Source organism: Sipha flava, unplaced genomic scaffold (genome assembly GCF_003268045.1).
Source record: "Sipha flava isolate LNK unplaced genomic scaffold, YSA_version1 37_pilon_pilon, whole genome shotgun sequence".
In the NCBI taxonomy this organism is placed as follows: Eukaryota; Metazoa; Arthropoda; class Insecta; order Hemiptera; family Aphididae; genus Sipha; species Sipha flava.
In genome coordinates, this window is record NW_020273087.1 from 3023111 (window position 1) to 3046320 (window position 23210).

At 26.8% G+C, this 23210-nt stretch overlaps 1 protein-coding gene across 4 annotated transcripts in view; it reads left to right on the top strand.

Moving 5' to 3' along the window:
* LOC112688141 (tyrosine-protein kinase Fer) overlaps positions 1-19148 on the top strand; it is a 29964-nt gene extending 10816 nt beyond the window's left edge. For 2 of the 4 annotated variants that reach the window (XM_025561194.1, XM_025561195.1), the window contains 14 exons: positions 13198-13294; positions 13462-13657; positions 13784-13915; positions 13999-14202; positions 14918-15068; positions 15149-15523; positions 15947-16141; positions 16222-16398; positions 16455-16668; positions 17616-17768; positions 17991-18113; positions 18189-18311; positions 18422-18560; positions 18682-19148. In XM_025561194.1, the coding sequence (XP_025416979.1) occupies positions 13198-13294; positions 13462-13657; positions 13784-13915; positions 13999-14202; positions 14918-15068; positions 15149-15523; positions 15947-16141; positions 16222-16398; positions 16455-16668; positions 17616-17768; positions 17991-18113; positions 18189-18311; positions 18422-18560; positions 18682-18766 (2364 nt within the window). In that variant the 3' untranslated portion in view covers positions 18767-19148. The remainder of the gene's footprint in view (positions 1-13197; positions 13295-13461; positions 13658-13783; positions 13916-13998; positions 14203-14917; positions 15069-15148; positions 15524-15946; positions 16142-16221; positions 16399-16454; positions 16669-17615; positions 17769-17990; positions 18114-18188; positions 18312-18421; positions 18561-18681) is intronic. The other 2 variants (XM_025561196.1, XM_025561197.1) reach the window with 2 other exon arrangements.
* The last annotated feature ends 4062 nt before the right edge of the window (positions 19149-23210 follow it).

A 23210-nucleotide genomic window follows, 5' to 3' on the forward strand; every position in this document is an offset into this window, starting at 1 on the left:
TCATTATTTTTTTAAAATACATGTTGACAGTTCTCTTTGAAACGGTAGTACCTACAAATAGTGGATAACCACATGGACTCCCTGGTGTGTTTAGGAGTGCTAGTATAGTATATGCAAGTATAATGAAGTCTATGATATGGTTGGGTTCTTAGAATTAACCTAAAATCTCGTATTATATACACTTGCATGAAAACAATAGATGGATTTAACCAAAATAGAATATTCTTGCAGTAGGTATTCCTTTAATTATACATTTTTTGTTAATTCCTATATGAAATGAATTCAATACAGGTGTGTCGCCTGCCATCGATGTACAATCAAATAAAAAATTTCGATTTTTTTTTCGATTATTGTACCACGTTAAAAACTTGTATTTATAATTTAAATAATTAATGAATTTTTTTAATTTATTAATTAATTCATATTTTTTTATAAATATTACTGTAATACCCCTAGTGGTATTTGTTATTTATTGATTTTTATAAAAATAAATAAATAATTATTATTAATACAAAATTATTTAAACTGTCAATCGTTATTTTACGGATATACAGAAAATGTAATTATTAGTATTGTTTTCATGTGTCAAAATTGCATCACGTATGTATATTTTTGTTAAACTTTTAAACAATGCATTGGTTTGGCACATGTGACAAGAGTTTCGATTTATATTTATCTATTTTTATTCAATGACCTAAATTATTGTTAAGCAGAGTTTAACTTAAACAAGTCCATTCAGAAAATGATTCATTAATTTGTATTTAATATTTCGACGTAGGTTATATTGTTGATATTTATTTTGTTAACTAAGCATTAAGTATTAACTAAATGTATAACGTAGGTTACGTAGCCTTCACGATTAATTTACTTTTTTTGTCGTTTTATTTTTTCTCACATGAGTGTCTTTGTTTTTACCTTAACATGGACGTCGTTTTCGTTTGAACATCCATTAATTTTTATTAGACATTTTTGTTTTTTTGAAAGTTTCAACAATTCATAATAAAAACAAACTTTATTGAAATTATCGTACGACAAAAATTATTAAGCAATTTAAGTAATTTAATGAATCGTGTATAATGTAGCAGTATATATAATATTTATATAATCTTGAACGGAAGATATAACGTCTTCTTATGTACATTTCGCACATAGCGTGAAATTTATCTCGAACTTCAATGATTATAAAATTAGTTGCATAAAAGATTGAAAATGTATGGTTAAAAATAGCTCTTATATTCTGACGAGAAAATTATTAGAATTTTTGGCATAAAAAATAGGTACCGTTATTACAAATATTTGTCAACTTTTGGACAGTTTTCAAAGAAGAAAGAATTAACATTTGGCCATACATTGCAATATATTCGATTGAGAACCTTTTGGATAAGTTTCAAAGTAATTATAATTTTAAAAGTCGACGTTGGAAAAATGTTTATATTAAGATACTGTAGGCTTTTTTGTTATAATGTACATAATTACTTATTTATACAATATTATATATTTATGTATGCAATTTTTTATGAATCGAGAGAATTTTTTAATTCTATTGAATTTATTTAAATTTGTTTTGGTTATATAATTAATTTTTAATTTATATTTTATGTAACTAAATTTAAAACGATAAACAATTTTATTGCAAAAATCTATTTAAATTATTATTATTCAAAAAATGTGGACTTATAGCAAATTAGTCAATTACTATGTACTCCGTTTAAGGTAGTTCTTATTATTCATTTTTAGCAGTAACCACTTTTTTACATATTATTGTTGACAATGCAATAAATGTGCTAGTTACAATAGCATTGACAAAACCAATAAGTTTCGCTTACTTAACTTGCGAAAGAAGTTTCAGCGCAATGAGAAAAATAAAAACTTGGCTAAGGAGATGCTTCAGAATTAATTCATCGATCTTTCTATATTACATATTTAAAAAGATATATATTCATTATATTATATACATATTTTGCTGAAAAAAAAAACATTGTTTAATTAATTGTATCCTAAATGTAAAATATTTATATTGAATTATTTAAAATAATATTTTAGACAGTTGTACATTTAAGAGTGCAGTTTAGACATAATTTCACGTTTAATCGTATACCAACTATTCTCTTATTTACGTATCACTGAGATAATTTCCGTTATCAATTTCCTATACAAACATCAGTGAATAGTAAAACATTTGTCTTGGATATCGTACATAAAATAATCTTGGATTGCAAGACGTGTGTTGTATTTTTCATCAATTTTTATTATTATACTCGGGTGGTATTCTAAATTTATCATTTAATCATTATTCACAATTTATTACGATTGTTCCTATTTAGCAATTTAAAGTGTTTGTGTTTATTATTAAGTGTGATATTGAAATATTGAAAGAGGCCTGCGATTTCAACACTAATACATGCATGCTATAATATTTGTACTAGTTGCGAAATCTACCCACATCAAAACTTATATTCATGTACTTTCATAACTGATCAAAAATCATAAATAATAAACATTATTTTTGTCTCTTAACATTAATAATCCTATACATAATTTAATATTTTTAACACCATATTTTTCGCGACTCCTTGTTCATTTTTAGTAATACATTTTAAATGTAGCGATAAAAATTACTAATATAATGCAATAATAAAATAATAATATATATATATATTATTTCATAATTAATTACATACATTTACTCTTGTAAAAATGATATGTAAAATATTATTATTGATATACAATATTCATGTATAATTTAAAAAATTTAGTTTAGTAGAAAAACAAATGTGATAACTTATTTCAGTAGCGTCATTTCTGTATTTAAAATGAAAATTATTTTTCTATTATAAAAACATCACACATAATTGTAAATATCATTCATTAATAATACAAAAATGATAGTGTTGTGATAAAATTCCGTATTATTTTTTTGTATAAAAATATGTATTTAATATACAGAGTGATGCATTTAATGTTTTGAAACACTCAAATCAAATATCGTCATATCTCAGTTAATTGTTTAAATATTTTTATTAACATTTTTATTAGTACAATATACTTTATAATTATAAAATTTAATAAATTATGTTTAAATTCTAAATGATTATCTTTATCTCAATTTAAATTTCAGATGTGAAATAATTTTTTCAGTAAATATTGTATACATATTCGGTATAAGTATTTTAAATGTTGAAAAATTGGTTTTCTATACATTTTTTAAACTTTGAGTAAGCTATTACTGTAAAATAGGGAAATAGCTTATGCATGTTCAAAATTTTATACCTGTATCAGACTTGTTTTTCCAAATTATGGTATCCAAATCTATATTTATCCGAATATTCTAATACTATAGTACTTGGATAATTTAAATTATACATATTTTCGTAAACCGAGTTTGGTTTTAAGTAATTTACTGTACATGCTACGATTCATTATTATTTTAAAATTTAAAATTAAAAACAGTTGTCTAGTTTTCTATATGTGAATAAAATTCTTCCAGTATTTGATAATATGCCTCTTGTTTGTATCCATTTCTGTGATCAGTTTAAAGTCCTGAGTTGGCTACATTCTATATTTCTATTACAACAAATAAAGTATTGTTTTTGATAAATTTATAATAAAATACATACTTCAAAACAAGATGTTTCATTTTATATCGCAAAAACAGTTTTAAGAAGTATTGATATAAATTAATGGTTATGTCTAAATTTAAATAAATAAACCACGTTTCTTATTTTTTTATATTATTTAGGTATAAATTTTGTTTCTATACTTTATTATTGCTAATGTGATAAATAATTATCGTTCCCTAAAACTAATACTTATCGTAATAGTTATTATAATAATTATGAGTACATTTTAATAAATCTTTTGGAATTTCATGTGCTTGAATTCTTCATTAATCACATTAAATGTTTCTTTGTTCGTTGTTTGCTTTTCATTTATAATTATTATAATTAAATGTTTATAAGAAGACCTCATTCCTTGTGCCAACAATTAGTTTTGATAATGTTATGGGACATTTTTAATTATGATTGAAGTATAATAAGTATAATATCAAATATGTATCTATATTTAGGCGAATCAATTCTCTCTGTTTACTATGTTTAACTCTGTATAAAACGATAATCCTGTTCTGTGTTATGCAATTTGAGTATATGGCGTGCACTTATTTTTATGCATTGTTATGTCAGCGTTACAAATTTATTAAAGATAACACGGGAGAAATGTAATTTTTGTTGCTTTTTTAATGGTTTTTTATAGAAGGACTGAATAAACAATTATTTTCTGTAAAGAAAAAATATCTTGGGGTTTTCTAATATTTAAAAGCATTTAAATTAACTTAACATTATGTTGACATTTATTTCCACTAACTGAAGTATAAGTATTTAAATCTAAAGAAGTGTTTTTTATATTAGGTAATTTTGTTTTTAATTTTATTAAATTAAAATCCTTAGCTGTAATGTATTTAATCAAAAAAAAGTAGTTTGTATCTAATTTTTCCATTTAAAATATTTTTATAATTTCTATGGAAAACATATTGTAGTACACTATTAAGAAGTAAAGTAATCAAATTCATTTTTTTGTTTTAAATGATTATAAGATTCATGAATTTATTTATATTTGTATGACCACCACTTATAAATGCTAATGTATACACTACAAATGTTATTGATTTTTCTAGTGTATACTTATTACCTACTTCCTATGTTTTAGACCTTGGTTATATATTTATAAATTTATGATTTTTTTTCAATCAATAAAGTTTAACTTTTTTTGTACATATTCAATTTTTCAAGATGTACCAAATACATATGAATAAAAGCACAATGCAATGTATAAATTTTACTTCCATTTATGCTAAATGAATTAGTGAAAAACGTTGTAAGACGTGATATCTTGTACTAAGTTGAAATGCAATGTTGAATAATTTTTTCATCAAAATATTTTAAGGATTATTAAATTTATACAAATTATATATGCGAATTATGTGTTAAACCTTTCATTATATGAACTTAATATGTCAAATATTAATTGTACACACTTATATGGTACATACAATACTGGTATATTATTCTCAAGGTAATATCCGCCCTATAAAATATGTTGTATTTTGTTTTGTACTATCTTAATTGTTTTAATTGTATCCAAGAAATAACCATATTAAAATAAGTATAATAATAAATGACTAAAAAATCAATAAAAAAAAAATCGTTATAATATTTTTATTAAGACATACGAGTAATTGTGTATATTTATCTGTTTATTAGCTTATGAAACAAAAATATCTCTTATAAAAATCAAATTTACCGAACAAAATGTACTATATTTAACGATTAATTTTTTTTTATGATATTTTTAATTAAGACGTAAGTATACGTTCAATAACTGTTTCCAAAGTAAATGCTTTCTCGCATTTTTGTTCCTGTTATATTGTATAATGTTATAGGTGTATATAATTATATAATCTTAATGTTTATAAATAAGAATTGAAGACAAATTAGCATTATGTACACAACAATATAAGTATATAACTTACGTAATTAATTTGGATTTCTTATAAAAATAGTTTATACTTTAAGCATTTCTTCCTAATTACGCGATTGACCTAAATATGGCCTTGAACTAAAACAAATACTACTCCTAGTTAATATTTTATGACTAGGAATAATATTGTCTTGTTAAATTAGGGAAAACAAACAATTTTTTTCAGTTTTCTTTGGGAGTAGGAAGGATTTAACGCAAGAGCGTAGCTAAAAATTTCATCAGGGAGGGGGGCAACCAATTATCAAAACATGTTGAGTGTTATTTATTAAGTGTATTTTTAAATGTTTACACTTGTCAAATGATTTGTCTTATTTTATGATATTTAATTATAAATTACTAGGTAAATACAAAAAAGAAATAAATCATGATGTATTAAAAATATTTGTGTAAAATTGTATTGTTAAAAAAAATTTTAAAAAATATGTTATTAGGTAGGAAATGATTATTTGAATACTTAGAATATAATTATTATTATTATTATTATTTTATTATTTTAATTATTAAAAAAATATATAATGAAAAAATAAAAATGTTGAAAAGTTATAAGCAGTTTAAATATTGGGTCATATGTGGGTCAATTTAAAATTTAGTTGAAAATTAATATATTTGTTAGCAATTGATATTGATCAGGATTTTGAAGGGGTCCCCCCTTATCTCCTTGGTTATGCTCTTAATTGAACATATCGAAAGTGTATTTGTATTTCAGTTGTATACGTAAAATGTTTATTCAGTAAGTATACACAATTACTAGATATGTTATGAGGAAAATCAAAACCCGGAAAAACTTTTATATATATATTAGCGATTAAGTGTACTTTTAAAATAAAATAAAATAATTTCATGTCAGACTTTATTTAAATTATGATAAAGGCCGGATTTAAATGGTAAATAGGTGACATAAATAAAAAAATATATAAACCAAAAATATTGATATATTAAAAATATTAATTTAACTTTGTTTGTGTTACACTCTGAAAATTATATTTTTCTCCTTAGTATCCACTTATACATCATTATATACATAATTAAAATCATTATTTATTACTAGTTATAAATTAAGAAAATTAAGGATCGAAATAAAATGATTTAATTAACATTTAAAAACATTATAGATACTGTAATGATCTTAATTATAGTTAAGGGATTTATTTACAATTATATGTTGTACTTAATTTTTATGAATTAAAATATCAAAAATAAAATATATTTTTTTAAGTAAAAATAAAACTTGTTTTACCTGTTTTGAAATATCATTTACAAATAAAATAAAAGTTAAATATTATTAATTAAAAGTATATTTTTATATCCTTATGCTTATGTAGATCAAGTTAAAAAATTTTTCTTTGTCTTACACTCTCGTATCTAGTAAAGGTATCATAATAAATATATGAATTGCATAAACAGTGTTACTGTATAAAGATTATTAATATTTGAACCTATTTGTAAAACCATAATTAACACAGAATGACTAATTTAAGTTTTAAGACTAGTTTTAAGTATTTTAAAAAAAAATGAATAGTTAAATTATTTATCGTTGATATGAAAATTAAACTATAAAATGATTTCTTGTTGAGAACTAACAAATATTTTTATAATTATTTGTACTCTATTTTTTATGCAAAATTTTAAAACATAGTACACTAATGTAAAATAATTTCTCTTATTTTCAGTTTTAGCTGTGTAGTACATTTTTTGAAAAAAAAATATATGAAATTTCTTTAAGATGTTGATTGTTCTATAAACTATCATATTCTTGATATTACCTTATTATTACTATTATTATTATCTGTTTGAGAAAAAATATAACTTATACAGTTTGCACTTGAATTATTTGAGATAGGTAAAGTATATTTATTTGTATATAAATAAATATGTAAATAATCCTATTGTAAAAAATATAATTATGTTTTTTCCAAGCCAAATTAAAAATATATATTTTTATGGATTGTGATTTAAGATAATTAATATTATAAAAATTGTATATTTTAAATGTATTAGCGATGTAATTAGACCAAAGCATTTTAATGATATTTGAGTTGTCATTAATTTTGACATTGTATGTTCATACGTGGCTAAAAATCCGATAATAGTGTAGAATAAACGTTCTGTTTTCATGACGTATGGGCTGCGCAACAGGTTTTTAATCGTGTTTTGGTTATAGTTTTAAAAATTTGTAAAAATCTTACACAAATGATTACATTGATGACGTATGTGCGATTGTCGAATAGAACAACGACGCATGTAGATGTAGAAAAAAATGAAAAAAACCTACAACTTTCCGTCTAAGGGTTAAAACGTGTGAAATTCACGCGTTTCGTATGGATAATATATTGTATATAATGGGCTCACATTCTTTCGCTTGTGCAAGTACCGTGGCGACGGACGGACGCTGCGAAACGCCGTTATCGGAGATCACCTCGTTACACATGTGCATTTGGTTATAACTCCTATAACATTGACGATATGTGATCGCATTGCACAACTGAGGGAATAATGTTATTATTTTTTTTTACTATTCGATTTGTGTATGGGGAAACGACTTTAGTTATCTCGCGTTTTTAACAATGTATAATTTTGTGGAATAATGTTCAATATCGCATCTATACTGCTTCGGAAAAAATCGTTTACCATGTTGTTACTGTAATAATACATTGTGTTTCTAATGCGTCGTCATCCGTACGTTTCATGAATTGTTTCTGCCGTTTATTGGGAAATGCGTCGTATTATACAGACGGGTCGTATCGACGGCGGCATCCAGTCTTCTTGGGTCCCTATGGACACACAAAATATAATATAATAACAACAACGATTATGGCTAGGTGAGGTTCAGGTTGACAGAAAATTGGTCTTCCAGTTTCTCTCCTCTTCTCGCCTCTTATATAACCATGTATTGTAATACACATTTATATTTATATATTATATGTGGTGTACGCGTGTATGTATACAATAATAATATAATATAGAGAGTCTTAGTAGCCATTACCGTCGCGGCTGTTTCTGTCTTCTTTTTTTTTCTCGTTCTCTGGAACAATGGGGACCGCGTCCAAACGAGGTGTGTGCGCTGCCGCCGCCGCCGCCGCCACCACCACCACCACGTTCAAGGCCAGTAGTGTGTATATACATATAATGGTACGCGTACCTCGTTGTTATATTTTTTCTTCGTCTTTCTCCTATAGGAGACGGGTCTGCTGGGATGTCTATGTCGTATTCAATAAAAATAATGCCTCAGATGAGATATACTTATGTGCATAGGTCTATATGTACGCGATATAGATATAAATATGTATTCGTGTGTGTGTGTTTTTGTGTACGTTCCGTGCGCGAGAAATAAATAATAATAACAATGATTATATATAATCATGTGTACAATATCGTTCAAGTCGATGACGATTTAAATTACATTATTACCGTCGTTGTCGCTGCCGTCGATCACCGTAGTCAGAACGGCTATTTCTCGTATGAATTATGATTTTTGCGACCATTCGGTGACACAGCGATCGTCAAGTGTGTGCGCTTTCTGTGAGCATACGGGACTGTGCGTGCGCGCGCGTGCCGTAGTGTGGGGTCTCGAACACTGTACGCTAAAAAAATTGTTATGATCTCCGGAAATGCCATTGGGCTCGCGTGTTCATGATGCCGCCGCTGCGTCGAGAGGCACCTTGTAGTCTGCAGTCGGTCGTTATTTTCACCTTTGTTTTATTCGTTATTATGCGCGCAACGATTTGTTATCTATTTGTTTATCATGATTAATGAAATTATTATTACACGTTATTAAAATACTATTATGTACCTATTTGTATATGTATAACAATATTTATATACAATACACATACTATGTATAAAATATGTGTTCAACGCACTGCCAATACTGCCGCGCCAAGTCGATTATAATATTGTTCGGGCGCACACGCGATGGGCCGACCTGGTTAAATTTAGAGAAGAATCGCTCGTATGTCGTCGGCGTCGTCGTGTTCAATTTTTAGACGTTTGCGCGCGCGCGCTCCGTGCACCGTGACGAAACGCGTCTTCCGCCGACGTAGGTATACCCGTTTACCGTCAGACGTCGTCGTGTTGATACGCGTTGACTAATCCGCAGTGTTTTTTTTCGGTTGTTAAACTTTCGATTATTCTTCTTCTGCCTTTTTTTCGAGTTTACACACCCACAGCAGACTTATTATAATATGTTCACGATTTGCGTTCGTTTTTGCATTTCACAAATATGCGGTCACGTAAATGGTCGCAGATAATGTTTATTGTATGCATACCAGTATATAATATTGTTAGTAGTATTATTCATTAAAGTGTTATAGAAAACGCTGATATTATATTGTATGCATAATGAAACAGATCTTGGCAGAATTAGCGTTTAGTTAAAACCTTATTTCTTTAATTCTAATTTATTTTAAAATATTAAATGTTTGCAATAATGCATGGTTGTTATAAATTAACGCAATATATACAAATTATGTATATGTATACGACATTGCGCATTGGCGTAAACTGGGGAGGCAACGGGGAGCAATTGCCCCCTGGAATAAATTAGGAGGGAAAGTGCCTCCTCTGATATTTAACATATCATGTTTTAAAATAAGTACAAAACAGCTGATTATAGCTATTACTATAAAATTTTTTTTTTTAAAAATCTTAATTTTAAATTTTCGCTTATCTAACATAATGTTAGAAAATTAATTATTTCATGTAATAATATGTATTTTCGTTGGATATATAATTATATTTTTGCCCCCCCCCCCTAATAAATTTTCAAGTTACGCCTATGACATTGCGTTTATTCGTTATAATTTATTTTGTATCACTCGTATCTCCTTATGTACGAGATATATTAATATATATATATTCGTATATTAATATGTTAAAATACAAATTCGTATAAACCAATCGAAATTTCTATTTTTAAACCTACGCAAACAAGTGCCAAGTAGACTTGTGACATTCTATTTGTGCAGCAATTATTGTAGGTATATTAAAATATAATTATTTTATATTGCGTACTATATAAGTACTATATAAGTATTAAATATATTATCAACAAAGATTAAAAATACTAAGATTTTTTTTTATATTTATTTTATCATAATTTTATAATTCATATTTATTATTGGTGAGTTGTAAGACAAAAATCGTTATTAATTACATTAAATAATATCAAATTATGTTCAAATATCATTCCATACTATTCAGGAAAATAGACTGTAAATTGCTAAGAATAAAAATGTTCAAATGGGATGGTGTAAAAAGAGGGATTTTATGTAAGTACAGAACATTGAAATTATTTAGTGACTAAAGTTTCTAAACGTCAATGTATTTTTACAGATTTTAATTTTATTGATATCTGCAATATAACCCAAAAATTTAGCTATACTTTCTATAAAAAAATATACAAAAAATTATCACAATTACTGTACAAAATATTTATTATCTTTATTATTATAATAATGTAAATTATTATGATCGTACATTGTTTATCCAATTTTTATTATAATAACTCCCAAAATATTGAAATAAATAATAATATGAATGTAAAGTATAAAATATACTATGACTTTAGTCTTAGTCTTTAGTACGTAAACGATTGTATTGTATTCCATGTTTTCATTAACATGTTATTTGTAAATCACTAAAACAGTTTAAAGGGTATTGTATTTTTACTTTCATATATTTCTATGGAAGTAATTTACATTTGTACTGGCCTCAATGGATAATTTATTTATTATTTCATATTATATAAATAAATTATATTAATTCATAACTAATGAAATCGTATTGTGTACAGTTATATTTTCAATAATATTTAATGGAACTATTCTAAAGACATTAGGTCCTCAATAAAAATTTGTCTCGATAAAATCAATTTGTATCTACTAGTCGATACTTGCCTACTTAACATCTTATTATTTCTATCATTTAAAAATATGGTTTATTAGAATGAAACTTAATTAAAGAAATATTGTTTCTAATAGCTATTAGTTGTGTATTATTGTATTTAACGAATGTATCTATTATTATAATTTAGTTATAAGTGTGTAGTGTAATTAATTTTAATAGCATATTTATATTTTTTCTTTGATGATTTATTCTAACTTATGTGTCCTGTTCTTTTATGTTTTTAATTTCTATTATAGTGTGTTGATTATCGTTTAGGCGTTAATTTTATAATTGTGCTGTTTCCAACTGTCAATAATCCTTAATTATAAGAGTAGTTCATTTAGTTATTAGTGTTGATAAAAACAAATATATTTAAGTGAAATATTTTTTGGTGCACAAATTTCAAACATAATTTCATTAGGTCAACAAAATGCGTATCTGCAGCAAACGTAATTTTATAATATTAATACTACACACATATGTGGGAGGTCAAAGTTATATTTAAATATTAACTTTGTCATCCCGTTATTTTCATTGGGTGGGAATAAATTATTCGTTACTATTCTGCATGCGATAAAAAAACTAATCACTCACTACATTTATATTCTTCGTTTAATTATATTTATATGTCGTGTACTATAAAGATTAGTTTACAAGTATATTATTCTTAAATTATTGAAAATCGCTGTTATTTTTGCATGTTAAGGCAGTAATTTCGATTTAATTATCGCTTGGGTAGTTCTCAATTAAGATTGTTGATTAAATAGGATTACTTAACATTTACACCATGTATATTGTATATTCATTATTTATTAAATTATGGAGTTTTCGTAAGATTTACTTATACAATGATTAATTAATTAATTTTCTTTTAATTATTGTCAATTTAGATATTGTGTTCTACTTTTTCTAAACATTTATACGTTCAGTTAAATAAATAGGTATCTATGATTATGGATATATTGGTAAAACATGTGTTGGGTATACGCCATTTTCTACGAATAAAAACCAAGAAAAATTTTTTTTTTTTTTTACTCATAAACAATTACCACTCTTCCACTTTGTACTTACTTAGTATGTGACTAAGTTATACTGATATACATTATATTTTACTAGCTTACTTCCAAATTGAATCTTACACGATAAATATATGTAATTAAAGTAAAAAAATATTGACTCTTGACTGAAATAATAGTATATTAATACAATCAATTTATATTAATTACCTTTCCCACCAGTAAATTTACCGTATAGCTGCCATAAACCTATAACATAATACTTGATTTTGCGTTTACGTATTTCTTTAAAAAAAAACTGTTCATGGGTATATAGCGTATAGGATATATACCCTTCTATACATTTCTGGGTATACTACACATATACCGGACTTGTAATTATTGATGTATGATATAAGTGTTTATTAATATGTAATTATTTGAAATTTCAATAACACTAATTTATTTAGACATATTACTAATCGAGAGTTGAATTTAAATTAATTCCTTGTGCATTTGAAAATTATAAACTTTTGTAAAGTTTCTATATTTTATATTTTCAACATATTTAATGTGAAGGTAAATCTTTGAATTTGTTTTTTGCTTAGTGGTCTGATGTGAGAAATTTTTTAGTGGATTTTGAGACGTAATTGAGAATTAGCTTCTTAGTCGGAGATAATAATTGTTGAGTGATTCAACAACTTTTTATTGAATGGAATAATTATTATTTGATAAGAATCCATACACATGATATTTTAATGACAGTTAAAATTTTGTTTTTCAGTTGGTTGACGAGTTGGCAAGAAAAAAGGCGGATTATACCAAACATCTAGAAACCTATCGTTCTATGAGATCTAGATTTGAAGAACATTTTTTTAAAAGTGAATTTATTTACATACTTAAAATTTTTAATTAGTTTATGATAGTTTTAAATATGTTTTTACATAACAATATGTATGTACATAAGCATAATAATATTTTATCAGGTTTTTAAGAATATTAATTTTTAAGATTAAATCACTATTCACAGTGTAATTGTTCGAATTAGGTGGTCGAGGTGGAAGAAAATTGGATGATGTCCGAGAAAAATATCAAAGGGCTTGCCGGCGATTGCATCTAGTACATAACGAGTATGTTTTATTGATTGCCGAAGCTCAGGAATCGAAAAAAGATTTCCAAACAGTGATGATGCCTGCATTTATGCAACATCATCAACAAGAGCTGGAAAATATCATAGTTGATTGGTTAGTATGATTTATTGGTATTATTTAGTATGATTTATATAGTCGACAACAATGTTATTCAAAAATTGAGATTAAAAAAGCGTATTTATTAAAAAAAAACCAAAGATTTTTTCTTTTTTCTTTTAGGAAAAATGCTTTAACCGAATTGGCTGTTCAATGGAATCCAGCATCTGAAGAGTTTGTGCAAATTGGCTTACGCATGGAATCGTGTACGGATATCATACAACCATGTGAAGAGTATAATGATTACACAAAAAAGTTGGTGACTGTAACCATTGTTCATTTTAACCACGGGAAACCGTAGGTAGATTCTTAAAATGTATCTCCTTATTATGTTTTAGGACTGATCGAAATGATGCCGAAATCGTATTCGACGGTGCGCTTGTACAGGACGACACATCTGGACATCTACAAGCCAACCAGCTGGCAGTCGACAACCTGACTATGGACTGGGTGCGTAATAAAATGACTGAACTCGAAACCCGACTGAAAGAATGCCAAGACGCTATGGAAACCAGTATGGATAATAAGTCAGAAAATAATACGTAAGTCATGCTCCAAGGGGGCAACATTAATAGCTTTGTGATTTGTTATCTTGAAGTATCGATTTGTATTGCATTTGTTAATATATTATTTCCTCATCCTTCTGTGTTCTGTGAGAATATATATATTATTGTTTTGTAATATTTATAGTAACTTGAGTACGCCCGGTATTTATTATTTATAAAACCTCAAGTAATTCCAGGCTACACAATTTCATACCTGTTTGTTATTTTAAAGGTTAGCATAAAGAATTATTAGATTTATGTTTATAAACTCAAAACAATCATATCGTGAGGTTTTTATTTTTTTTTAATAAAGTTAAATGTATTAGCTATGAATTTCAACGGTTATTATTTACCCCGATTGTTGTACTATTTTTTATTAATTTCCTTTTCTTTGTTCTTTGTAATCTTGAAAATAAAAAAAATTACCAACAATTTTTAACAATATGAATCATTTTCAATTTTATACCAATAATATGTGATCGAAAACTTCTATTTATCATACTTATGTTTTCCCACAAAAATTCCCACTTTGTTTAGAAAATTTTTATGACTTAAACATGGCGTGGGCAATTGGACTTTCGCCATATATCTCTTCGTTCTTGAAATATATTAATACTTATACACTTATGTGTTCATGTTGTATTTAACAGTAAGAAACAATCTTTTCATGCGAAGAGGACAGTTTTTGTACAAAAACATATTTTTATTTTAGTGAATTACAATTGATTGAACTCAGAAGTGAAGAACATAGACTACAAAAACAATTAGATGTGATAAAAAAAGCACTTTTTGAAATAGGTTGTGAAGAATTACCTTCTGGTTGTGATCTTCCATCTTTAGACATAAATGATATTGATATTACTGTAAGTAAATTATATTTAAAAATAAAGATCTTATAATATAATCCATTCAGTATTCTTACTTATTCTTACATAATTTTTAGGTTGATGGTACTCTGAAAAGACCTTCATTAGGTAACGTTAGTCAAGCTTCATCAATGATGACTATAGCTACTACACTAGTTACGTCTAGTTTGGTAGACATATTGCGTAAACCATTTCGTCGCAAGTCAGTTCCAAATTCAGGAAATGGTAACTTGTCAATGGATACAAATTCAGTGCAAAATAATCATAGTGCCATAACTACAACTACAGCAAGTTCAGGCGTAGGTTCAAACAGTGATAGTAATAATCATTATCACTCAGACAGTTTAGATGGAAATGACGGATCGGTTATTGTTGATATGCGACCGATAGTCACGCCTGTACCATACCAAACAATTGCTGAAAACAATTCTAACATCTCTTTGCCTTGTGTGGTAAGCTTTTATTAACATAATTACACGAAATTTAACTATATCTGATTATTTGAACACTTTATTTACAATTTTGATGATTCACTTAATCAGTTCAGGTAAATCTTATATATTTAAGAATGACTAATACTCATTTTGTATAATGTCCTACGTGCTTGTCTATATAATGTATTTATTTTTATTATTAATAATCAGTGTGCTGTGAATACCAATTCATAAAATTGTATTTCATACATTATTGGTATTGTTATTTAAACAATTAGTATGAGTTGAATATTAATGAGTTAAAAGTTCTTAACCTTAGACGAGTGTTCTTGAATGTTGTGTTTGTAAAATATTTAATTTATTTGTTATACATTGAATTATAATTATTACATCAACTACAGAAAATGAATAAGCTATACTTAAATTATTTTTATGCTTTAGATTGGATCTTCTGTGAAATCATTAATTGAAGAAGAATGGTTCCATGGAGTATTGCCTAGAGAAGAAGTTGTTAGGCTACTAACTAAAGAAGGTGATTTTTTAGTGAGAGAAACCACTAGAAACGATGAAAATCAGACTGTATTGTCCGTTTGTTGGGGTGGACATAAACATTTTATTGTTCAAACCACTTCTGATGTAAGACTTTTATTTACAAAATTAAAATTATAAAAAAAGTGTATAGTGTTGTATATTTTAAAAAGTTTTTCTTAATACAGGGTGAGTTCCGTTTTGAAGGACCATCATTTCCTACAATTCAAGAACTTATCACATATCAATATCAGAGTGCATTACCAGTTACTAGTCGCTCAGGAGCTATACTCCGACAACCAATACCCAGAGAACGCTGGGAATTGAATAATGATGATGTGTTGCTACTTGAAAAAATTGGAAGAGTATGTAATTACATGGTTTTTATTTGCAGATAAGTTATTTTATTTTATAATTCAAGGGTAATTTTGGCGATGTATACAAAGCAAGACTGCGATCTACTAATAAAGAAGTTGCAGTAAAAACATGTCGAGTTACCGTGCCCGATGAGCACAAAAAAAAATTCCTGCAGGAAGGTCGTATTCTAAAACAGTATGATCATCCTAATGTTGTTAAATTAATCGGTATCTGTGTACAAAAACAACCGATTATGATAGTCATGGAACTAGTCGCAGGCAAGTATTTCTTTTTAAATTATAATATTACAATTATCTATTCAATAATTTTGAATTTAAAATTTAAGTCACTTCATAGATAAAAATAAGTTTTTAATCTGAAAAAATTAGTTGTAATGGACAATGATAATATTTAAACAAATTAAAGTATACATTTTAAGGGTTAAGTAGAATTTTATGTTAAAAATATTTATTTGGCTTACTTTTTTGATAATAACTAATAAAATATTATTAATTGATTAATAATTAAGACTTTTTTTGTCTAAAATATATTGATAATTTTATTTTATTAAGTATAACATTAAATCTTAGTAATTATTTAAGTTCTTATATTATTTTATAATTTTATTGAAAAAAAATTATACTCGATGCAAATTTATATTGTTCTTATTAATCTAACTGGTTGGTATCTTATATAAATGCATCCAACTGTTTTTAATAAAAACTTATTAGCATAAGCTTTATTTTCATTTTTAAAAATTATAATTTTAAAAATTATTTGAAACGAAAAGTGTATTACTATTAATCTCCTGTCTATTATTATTTTAGAAAATGTATTCAAATCTAGTGCAATAATGTAATATACATTATATATTTTACATTTTCAAAATATATTATTTCTTTCACAAGCTTAGAATCATTTATTTATTTAATTTTTTTTTTTTTGTAAACTTAAATTGTTTTTATCTTTTAAGAGATATTAATATATTAAATGCAAATAATTTTATAGTTAATTATTTTTGAATAATGTATAATAAAGGATATATGGCAATTTATTTGGCTATACAATAGTATCGTCTATTGACAAAATACAAATATTATTTTAGCAGCTAGATATCAATAAATCGAGGTTTCACTGTATATAATACGTATTTATGTATATAAATGTTCAGACTATTCTAGTTGGATTTGTGCCATTAAATAATTAACGTATTTCATATTTATAGGAGGGTCTTTATTATCATATTTAAGGAATAACTCTAAGACCTTAACTGTTCTCCAATTGGTCTCAATGTGTCGTGATGCATCTGCTGGTATGATGTACTTAGAGAGTAAGAACTGCATTCATCGTGATCTCGCAGCTCGAAATTGTTTAATTGGTATGTATAAAAATTTTATAAACAAAATGTTCTATTTACAACATGATATAAGGTGTTTAATACTGATTATGAATAGTGTTTAATTGTGTAACACCGTATAATATAGTTTGCATACATTTCTAAAGATCTATTTCTGTTCTACAATATACATATTATACATGATATATAAGAAAAATTTACAATTTACAATACTAATCAATTAATTATTTTAATTTGTGTTAGATGATAACAATATAGTGAAGATTTCTGATTTTGGCATGTCCAGAGAAGAAGAAGAGTATATTGTTTCAGATGGTATGAAACAAATTCCAATAAAATGGACAGCTCCCGAAGCTCTAAATTTTGGTAAGTTAAATTTTAGAGAATTAATTGTTAAAATGAAAATATTTCTATTTTTTTTTTTTTTTTTTTTTTGTATAGGTAAATATACTACGCTATGTGACGTTTGGAGTTATGGTGTGCTATGTTGGGAGATATTTGCCAAAGGTGGAACACCATATAGTGGTCTTAGTAATTCAAAAGCTAGAGAAAAAATAGATAGTGGTAATAAATTTAATATGCTATTTTTTAGAATATAGTGTTTGTTCTTCTAAAAAGTGATTGTCACTTTTTAGAATGTCATTATTTTTTTTAATATTTTATTGTATTATTAGGCTATAGAATGCCAGCTCCTGAGGGTACACCTGAAGAGATCTATCGTCTCATGTTACAGTGCTGGCAATATCAGCCAGAAAACCGACCACATTTTGACAAGATAAACACAATTATGGAATCATTGGTCAAATCGTTAAGGTATATTGTTATTTATAATATTTTTATATTAAACATGACTAATATTGTTATAACTGTGTGAATATTGTGTGATTTTTTTTGTATTTGCTTAATAACAAAAATTAAAATATAACATTTGCAGTCCAGTGTCTCCTAAAATGCGTATTGTTGAAGGCGCTAAATCAAATGATATTTCCAATGTTGCTCTATTTATGTTGCGAATATGATGAAAATCGTTGGCTTTTTGGTAGGCCGCAATCCAAATGGTCTGTGGTAACCTGTCTTCGAAAATGGTGATATTGCTGTGGGCGATTCAGAATCTTCACCAAAATCTCAACTCATGAATGTGGAAAGTTCTTATTGTGATTGTTTTATTATTTTGTTTATTTTTTTAAATTATTGTTAAAATAACTGTTTTGTTTAGCAGTTTTATCAACCTTCAATCTTAGCTCCAAATACAGTGTAAAAGAAAGAATTTGTTTAGTTGAGATCTTAGACTAATCATCTGTATCTACCATTATCTATTTGTTACCTAAAATGTTACGAAAAAAATTTTATGCTCAAAATGATTTTTTGGACTTAGTTAAATACAAAAATCTCAATTTTTAGGTGCTATTTATTTTAATGTTTAGAAAACATTAAGAGTAATGTTATTTATATAATAGTTATATAAGTATTAAATCTTTATAAAAGTGTCAAATTTGAAGACTATAGATGGTTACAATTTTTGATATTATTTTATAGAATTGGCACTTTGAAAAAAGATAAAAGCATTGTTAGTTTTTTTCAGAGATTTGTTTGGATTTTAGTTAATTTATGATCATATATAGTATTTAAATAAAATTTATTATTTTTATTTTACTGTTGTGTATTATGTTATATGAATAATTTTACTATTTTTGAATAATGATTGTAATTTTATATGTTACTTAATTAAAAATTTAAGTGAAAGAATGAAAATTATTACATAATTCATAAGTAAACATTTAAATAATTTTTAATTTTACGAAACAAAATACTGAGTGCTTTCAATATGAATTATTTAATATAGGTGTGTTTATAAATCATTGTGATTTTGGATCTAAAATAAATACATGTTATTAAGAGTTATATTATTATTTTTGTGTAAGGATAATATTAATAAATGTTCATTCAATATCTATAAAACTGTTAAATGTTTATATATTTATAATTATTAATTTTTTTTCTACAAACAACACATTTCCTTCTGGGAAAATTTAATAATATAGAACCAAATTGTGTCTGTTTACTAAAACAAATATACATTTTTCCATTTTATTTTATCTTATTGTTTGAAGATTAATATATTTAGGCATTATAAACTTCCTGATTTTGTTAAAATATATGGCCACGGAAACTGAAAATTGAATTATCTAAAACTATACATGTACATAAATTATTTGGAATTATTATTTTATATATATTTTATTTATATATATTTAATATTATTTGGAATATTTATAATTCAGTTTTTTTCTAATATACCCTATGAATATAAATTGCATACCTATATAGTTGTGTAAACGTTTTTTGGTTTTTAAGTTTAAAAATTGTGCAAATAATAAACTACTGACTGTTTGAAATCTATTTGTTTTGAAAACGGTTTAGAGTTCTTTATAAAAATGGTAATTAAATCAACAGTTGCAATTAACAAAAATAATTTTTAAAATTGTTGTTATCTGAAATGAACGCAATATTTTGTGATCAAAATAACCATGTATAGATATATTTGCACTTTTTTTTTAGTTACTGAAAACTTCTACTCTAATTACTAAGTACCTACTTAATTGATTTAGCATACATTATAGTATATTTAATCAATGCTATTCTTACCCAGTGCCGCAACTACTGCAGGTGCCGGCCTTAAAATATTTGTGTTGGGAATCTCGGATTCCGCAAATTTCATACATATATTATATAAACACGGTTCCGCATGATTTCAAATGCAGTGTTGTACTATCGTTAAAACCTGAACTGTGAGGTAAATCAATATATTTCTTTTATATAATTTTCTATATTCCTAAGGTGTATTTAACCTGATTAAGGAATAATGAAGGGACTCTAAAATGTTCTTGCACCTGGACCTCAAAATTGTAATTGTGCTATTGACCTATCAATAAACTCAAAACAATTAAGAAATGCATAAGAAATTGGCACATCTGCCATTGATTCAAATTCAAAAATTCAAGAGACCAATTAAAAGAGGGCCATGGCCCCGGGCCCACAATGGATATCAAACAATAGTGGGCCCTTGGCGGATAGTAGGTTTTTTCGTTTTCTTTAACTCTTTTTTTAGCTCATATAGAAAAAAAAGTATAGAACGAACAGATCTCAAGAAAATTTAAATAGTTTTATGGTTTTATGTTCAGAGAGTGATGTTTTGGAAGTAATTAAAACCGATGATTTAATTAAAGGGTTTGCTTTCCAAAAGCAAGAAAAAATTATTTATACAAATAACATTTTTATTTTTGTATTTAAAAAACAAAGAAATAAATTTATAAATTAGAATTTAATATTTTTTTGTCTCTGAAATATATTTGTGTGCGGATCACCAATATTTTGATTTTGGTTATGGGCCCCTAAAATTGTTTAGCCCCGAGCCCCAAATTATCATAATCCGGGCTTGTTCCAGTGGATAGCGGAAGGGGTAGATTTTGAGGCCCTGATAATAAGGTAAATCTGAGGCCCTGTTGCATTTTAATTATTCATGAAAAAATATTTTTATTTTATGTGAAAACATCTTATACGGTGTTCATATTTTTTCGCTTGGACAGTGTAAATTTTCGAGTGTTACCTTTTCAATCCCATCTTACAAATAACACGAAAACACGTGTTTTAAATTAAGAATATTTACTTCAAATTCTACATAGTAAATGCACAGTTCTAAGCTCATATGTAAGTGTTTTCACATCTCCCGAGGGTCGCCCGTGAAACTTCTTCCAATACAGACAAACTAACTAATTTATCATTTAACGTGCTACTCAATTTTTTCCCGTTAAAAATGTCTTCCAAGTTCACGCCTATTATAGGGCTTCGTTTGAGTCTCGAGTCCTCGCCGATGTTAAACATCACTATCCACCCCAGCCGTTGCGCCACTGGATAGATTGTTCGTAGGGGGTGTGATTGCACCGTCGCCCACGTCTTTGGACCATTTACCGGTGCGATTGCACGTTCAGAGGTCGAACGAAGCGCACTGCCGCGTTGTTACGACGTCAAGCCGATCGTCAGTCGCGAAGTACGTTCTGTAATGTAACGCATGTACACGTAGTCGGCCGCTCGTCACCGTCGCATACCAAAGGTCACGGCGTCATCGTTACGGTGCAGCGCGCACGTCGCGCACGGTTACCGGTACGTACAGCTACCGTTGGTTTTTTATTCTGTGGTAATACCGCGTAAACCGACGGCATAATGCAGTAACGTCACTTCTGTACCGCGGTGCCGCATAGAAAAGGATTTTGGATTACTCAACCGCCCGCGACCCGCGTCAAACTGTTCCAACAACCGGTTCCTAAGGGGGTCGGTCGGCTGTGGCGGCTGCAGAATTGTGATTCAACGCGTGCACAATATTAGTTAAATCATTTATATTTCTATAGGGTAGGGGTGACAAACAGGTCGATTGTGACTTCCATTCATTTTTTTTTTTTTTTAAATTTTTTTCAGAAAACTAATTAAAATTTTTTTTTTTATAATTTGTGTATTATATATACCAGTGGTTGGCAAATGGCGGCCTGCACGTCTCTTTTATACGGCCTGCATTAAATCAAAACTAAAAAATGTCATTGTGTCAACATCCAAACCCTCTTATTACTTAACTCTCATCCGCAACTATTCCAGGCAACCCTCAAAGAAGATTAAAACGACAGTGGTGTCGTGACCTGCTGTGATAAATTGTATATAAACGTGTAATATAGATTAACTACTTTCCTGACGAAGTACCTCCAATGGGAGGTCTCTTCACTCCGTCATTCCTGTTTTGTTTTATTATTATATCAAATAAGCTTATTGTTCTAATTTGTAACAGATTGCTAAATAAAGAATTAAGTTAAAAAAAAAAAAAAAGAAAATGTCATTGAATATCATATCAATTTCGTGTATTGTCTGGGCTGTGAATCCTTTTTAATTTGTGAATGTGTCCAAAGGATCCATAAAGGTAGCTGACCACTGATATAAACAATAGGTAGTAATAAATAACTATTAAAAACGAAATTATACACTGATATAATAGCTATTCATTATTAAATAATAGTTTTTATAGCGTTCGAATAAATTCATATAAAATAAAATATGTTGTATTTAAAATTGTAAAATTAAAAACTGTTTTTTATTTATTTATATTTTAAATAGAAGAAAGAAAGAAAGTTTAACATATTAGTATATAAAATATATTTTTGCACAATTACAAGCTTTTTTTTGTCGAATCATGACAACCTAAAAAAACTCATAAATTGATCAATAGTTAGCCATCCCCAGCCATAGGGTATATATACTACATACTATATATTTATTTTTAGGTTATTAATGTATTTATAGTATAATTGTAGGTAGCTCTATGAAATTGGAATTATTCGGGAAGTATTTATGCATGTAGTTAATTAAGATTTCATCGTTTCGATTACATATTATTATCGTTTCGCATTTCAGTTAATTAGT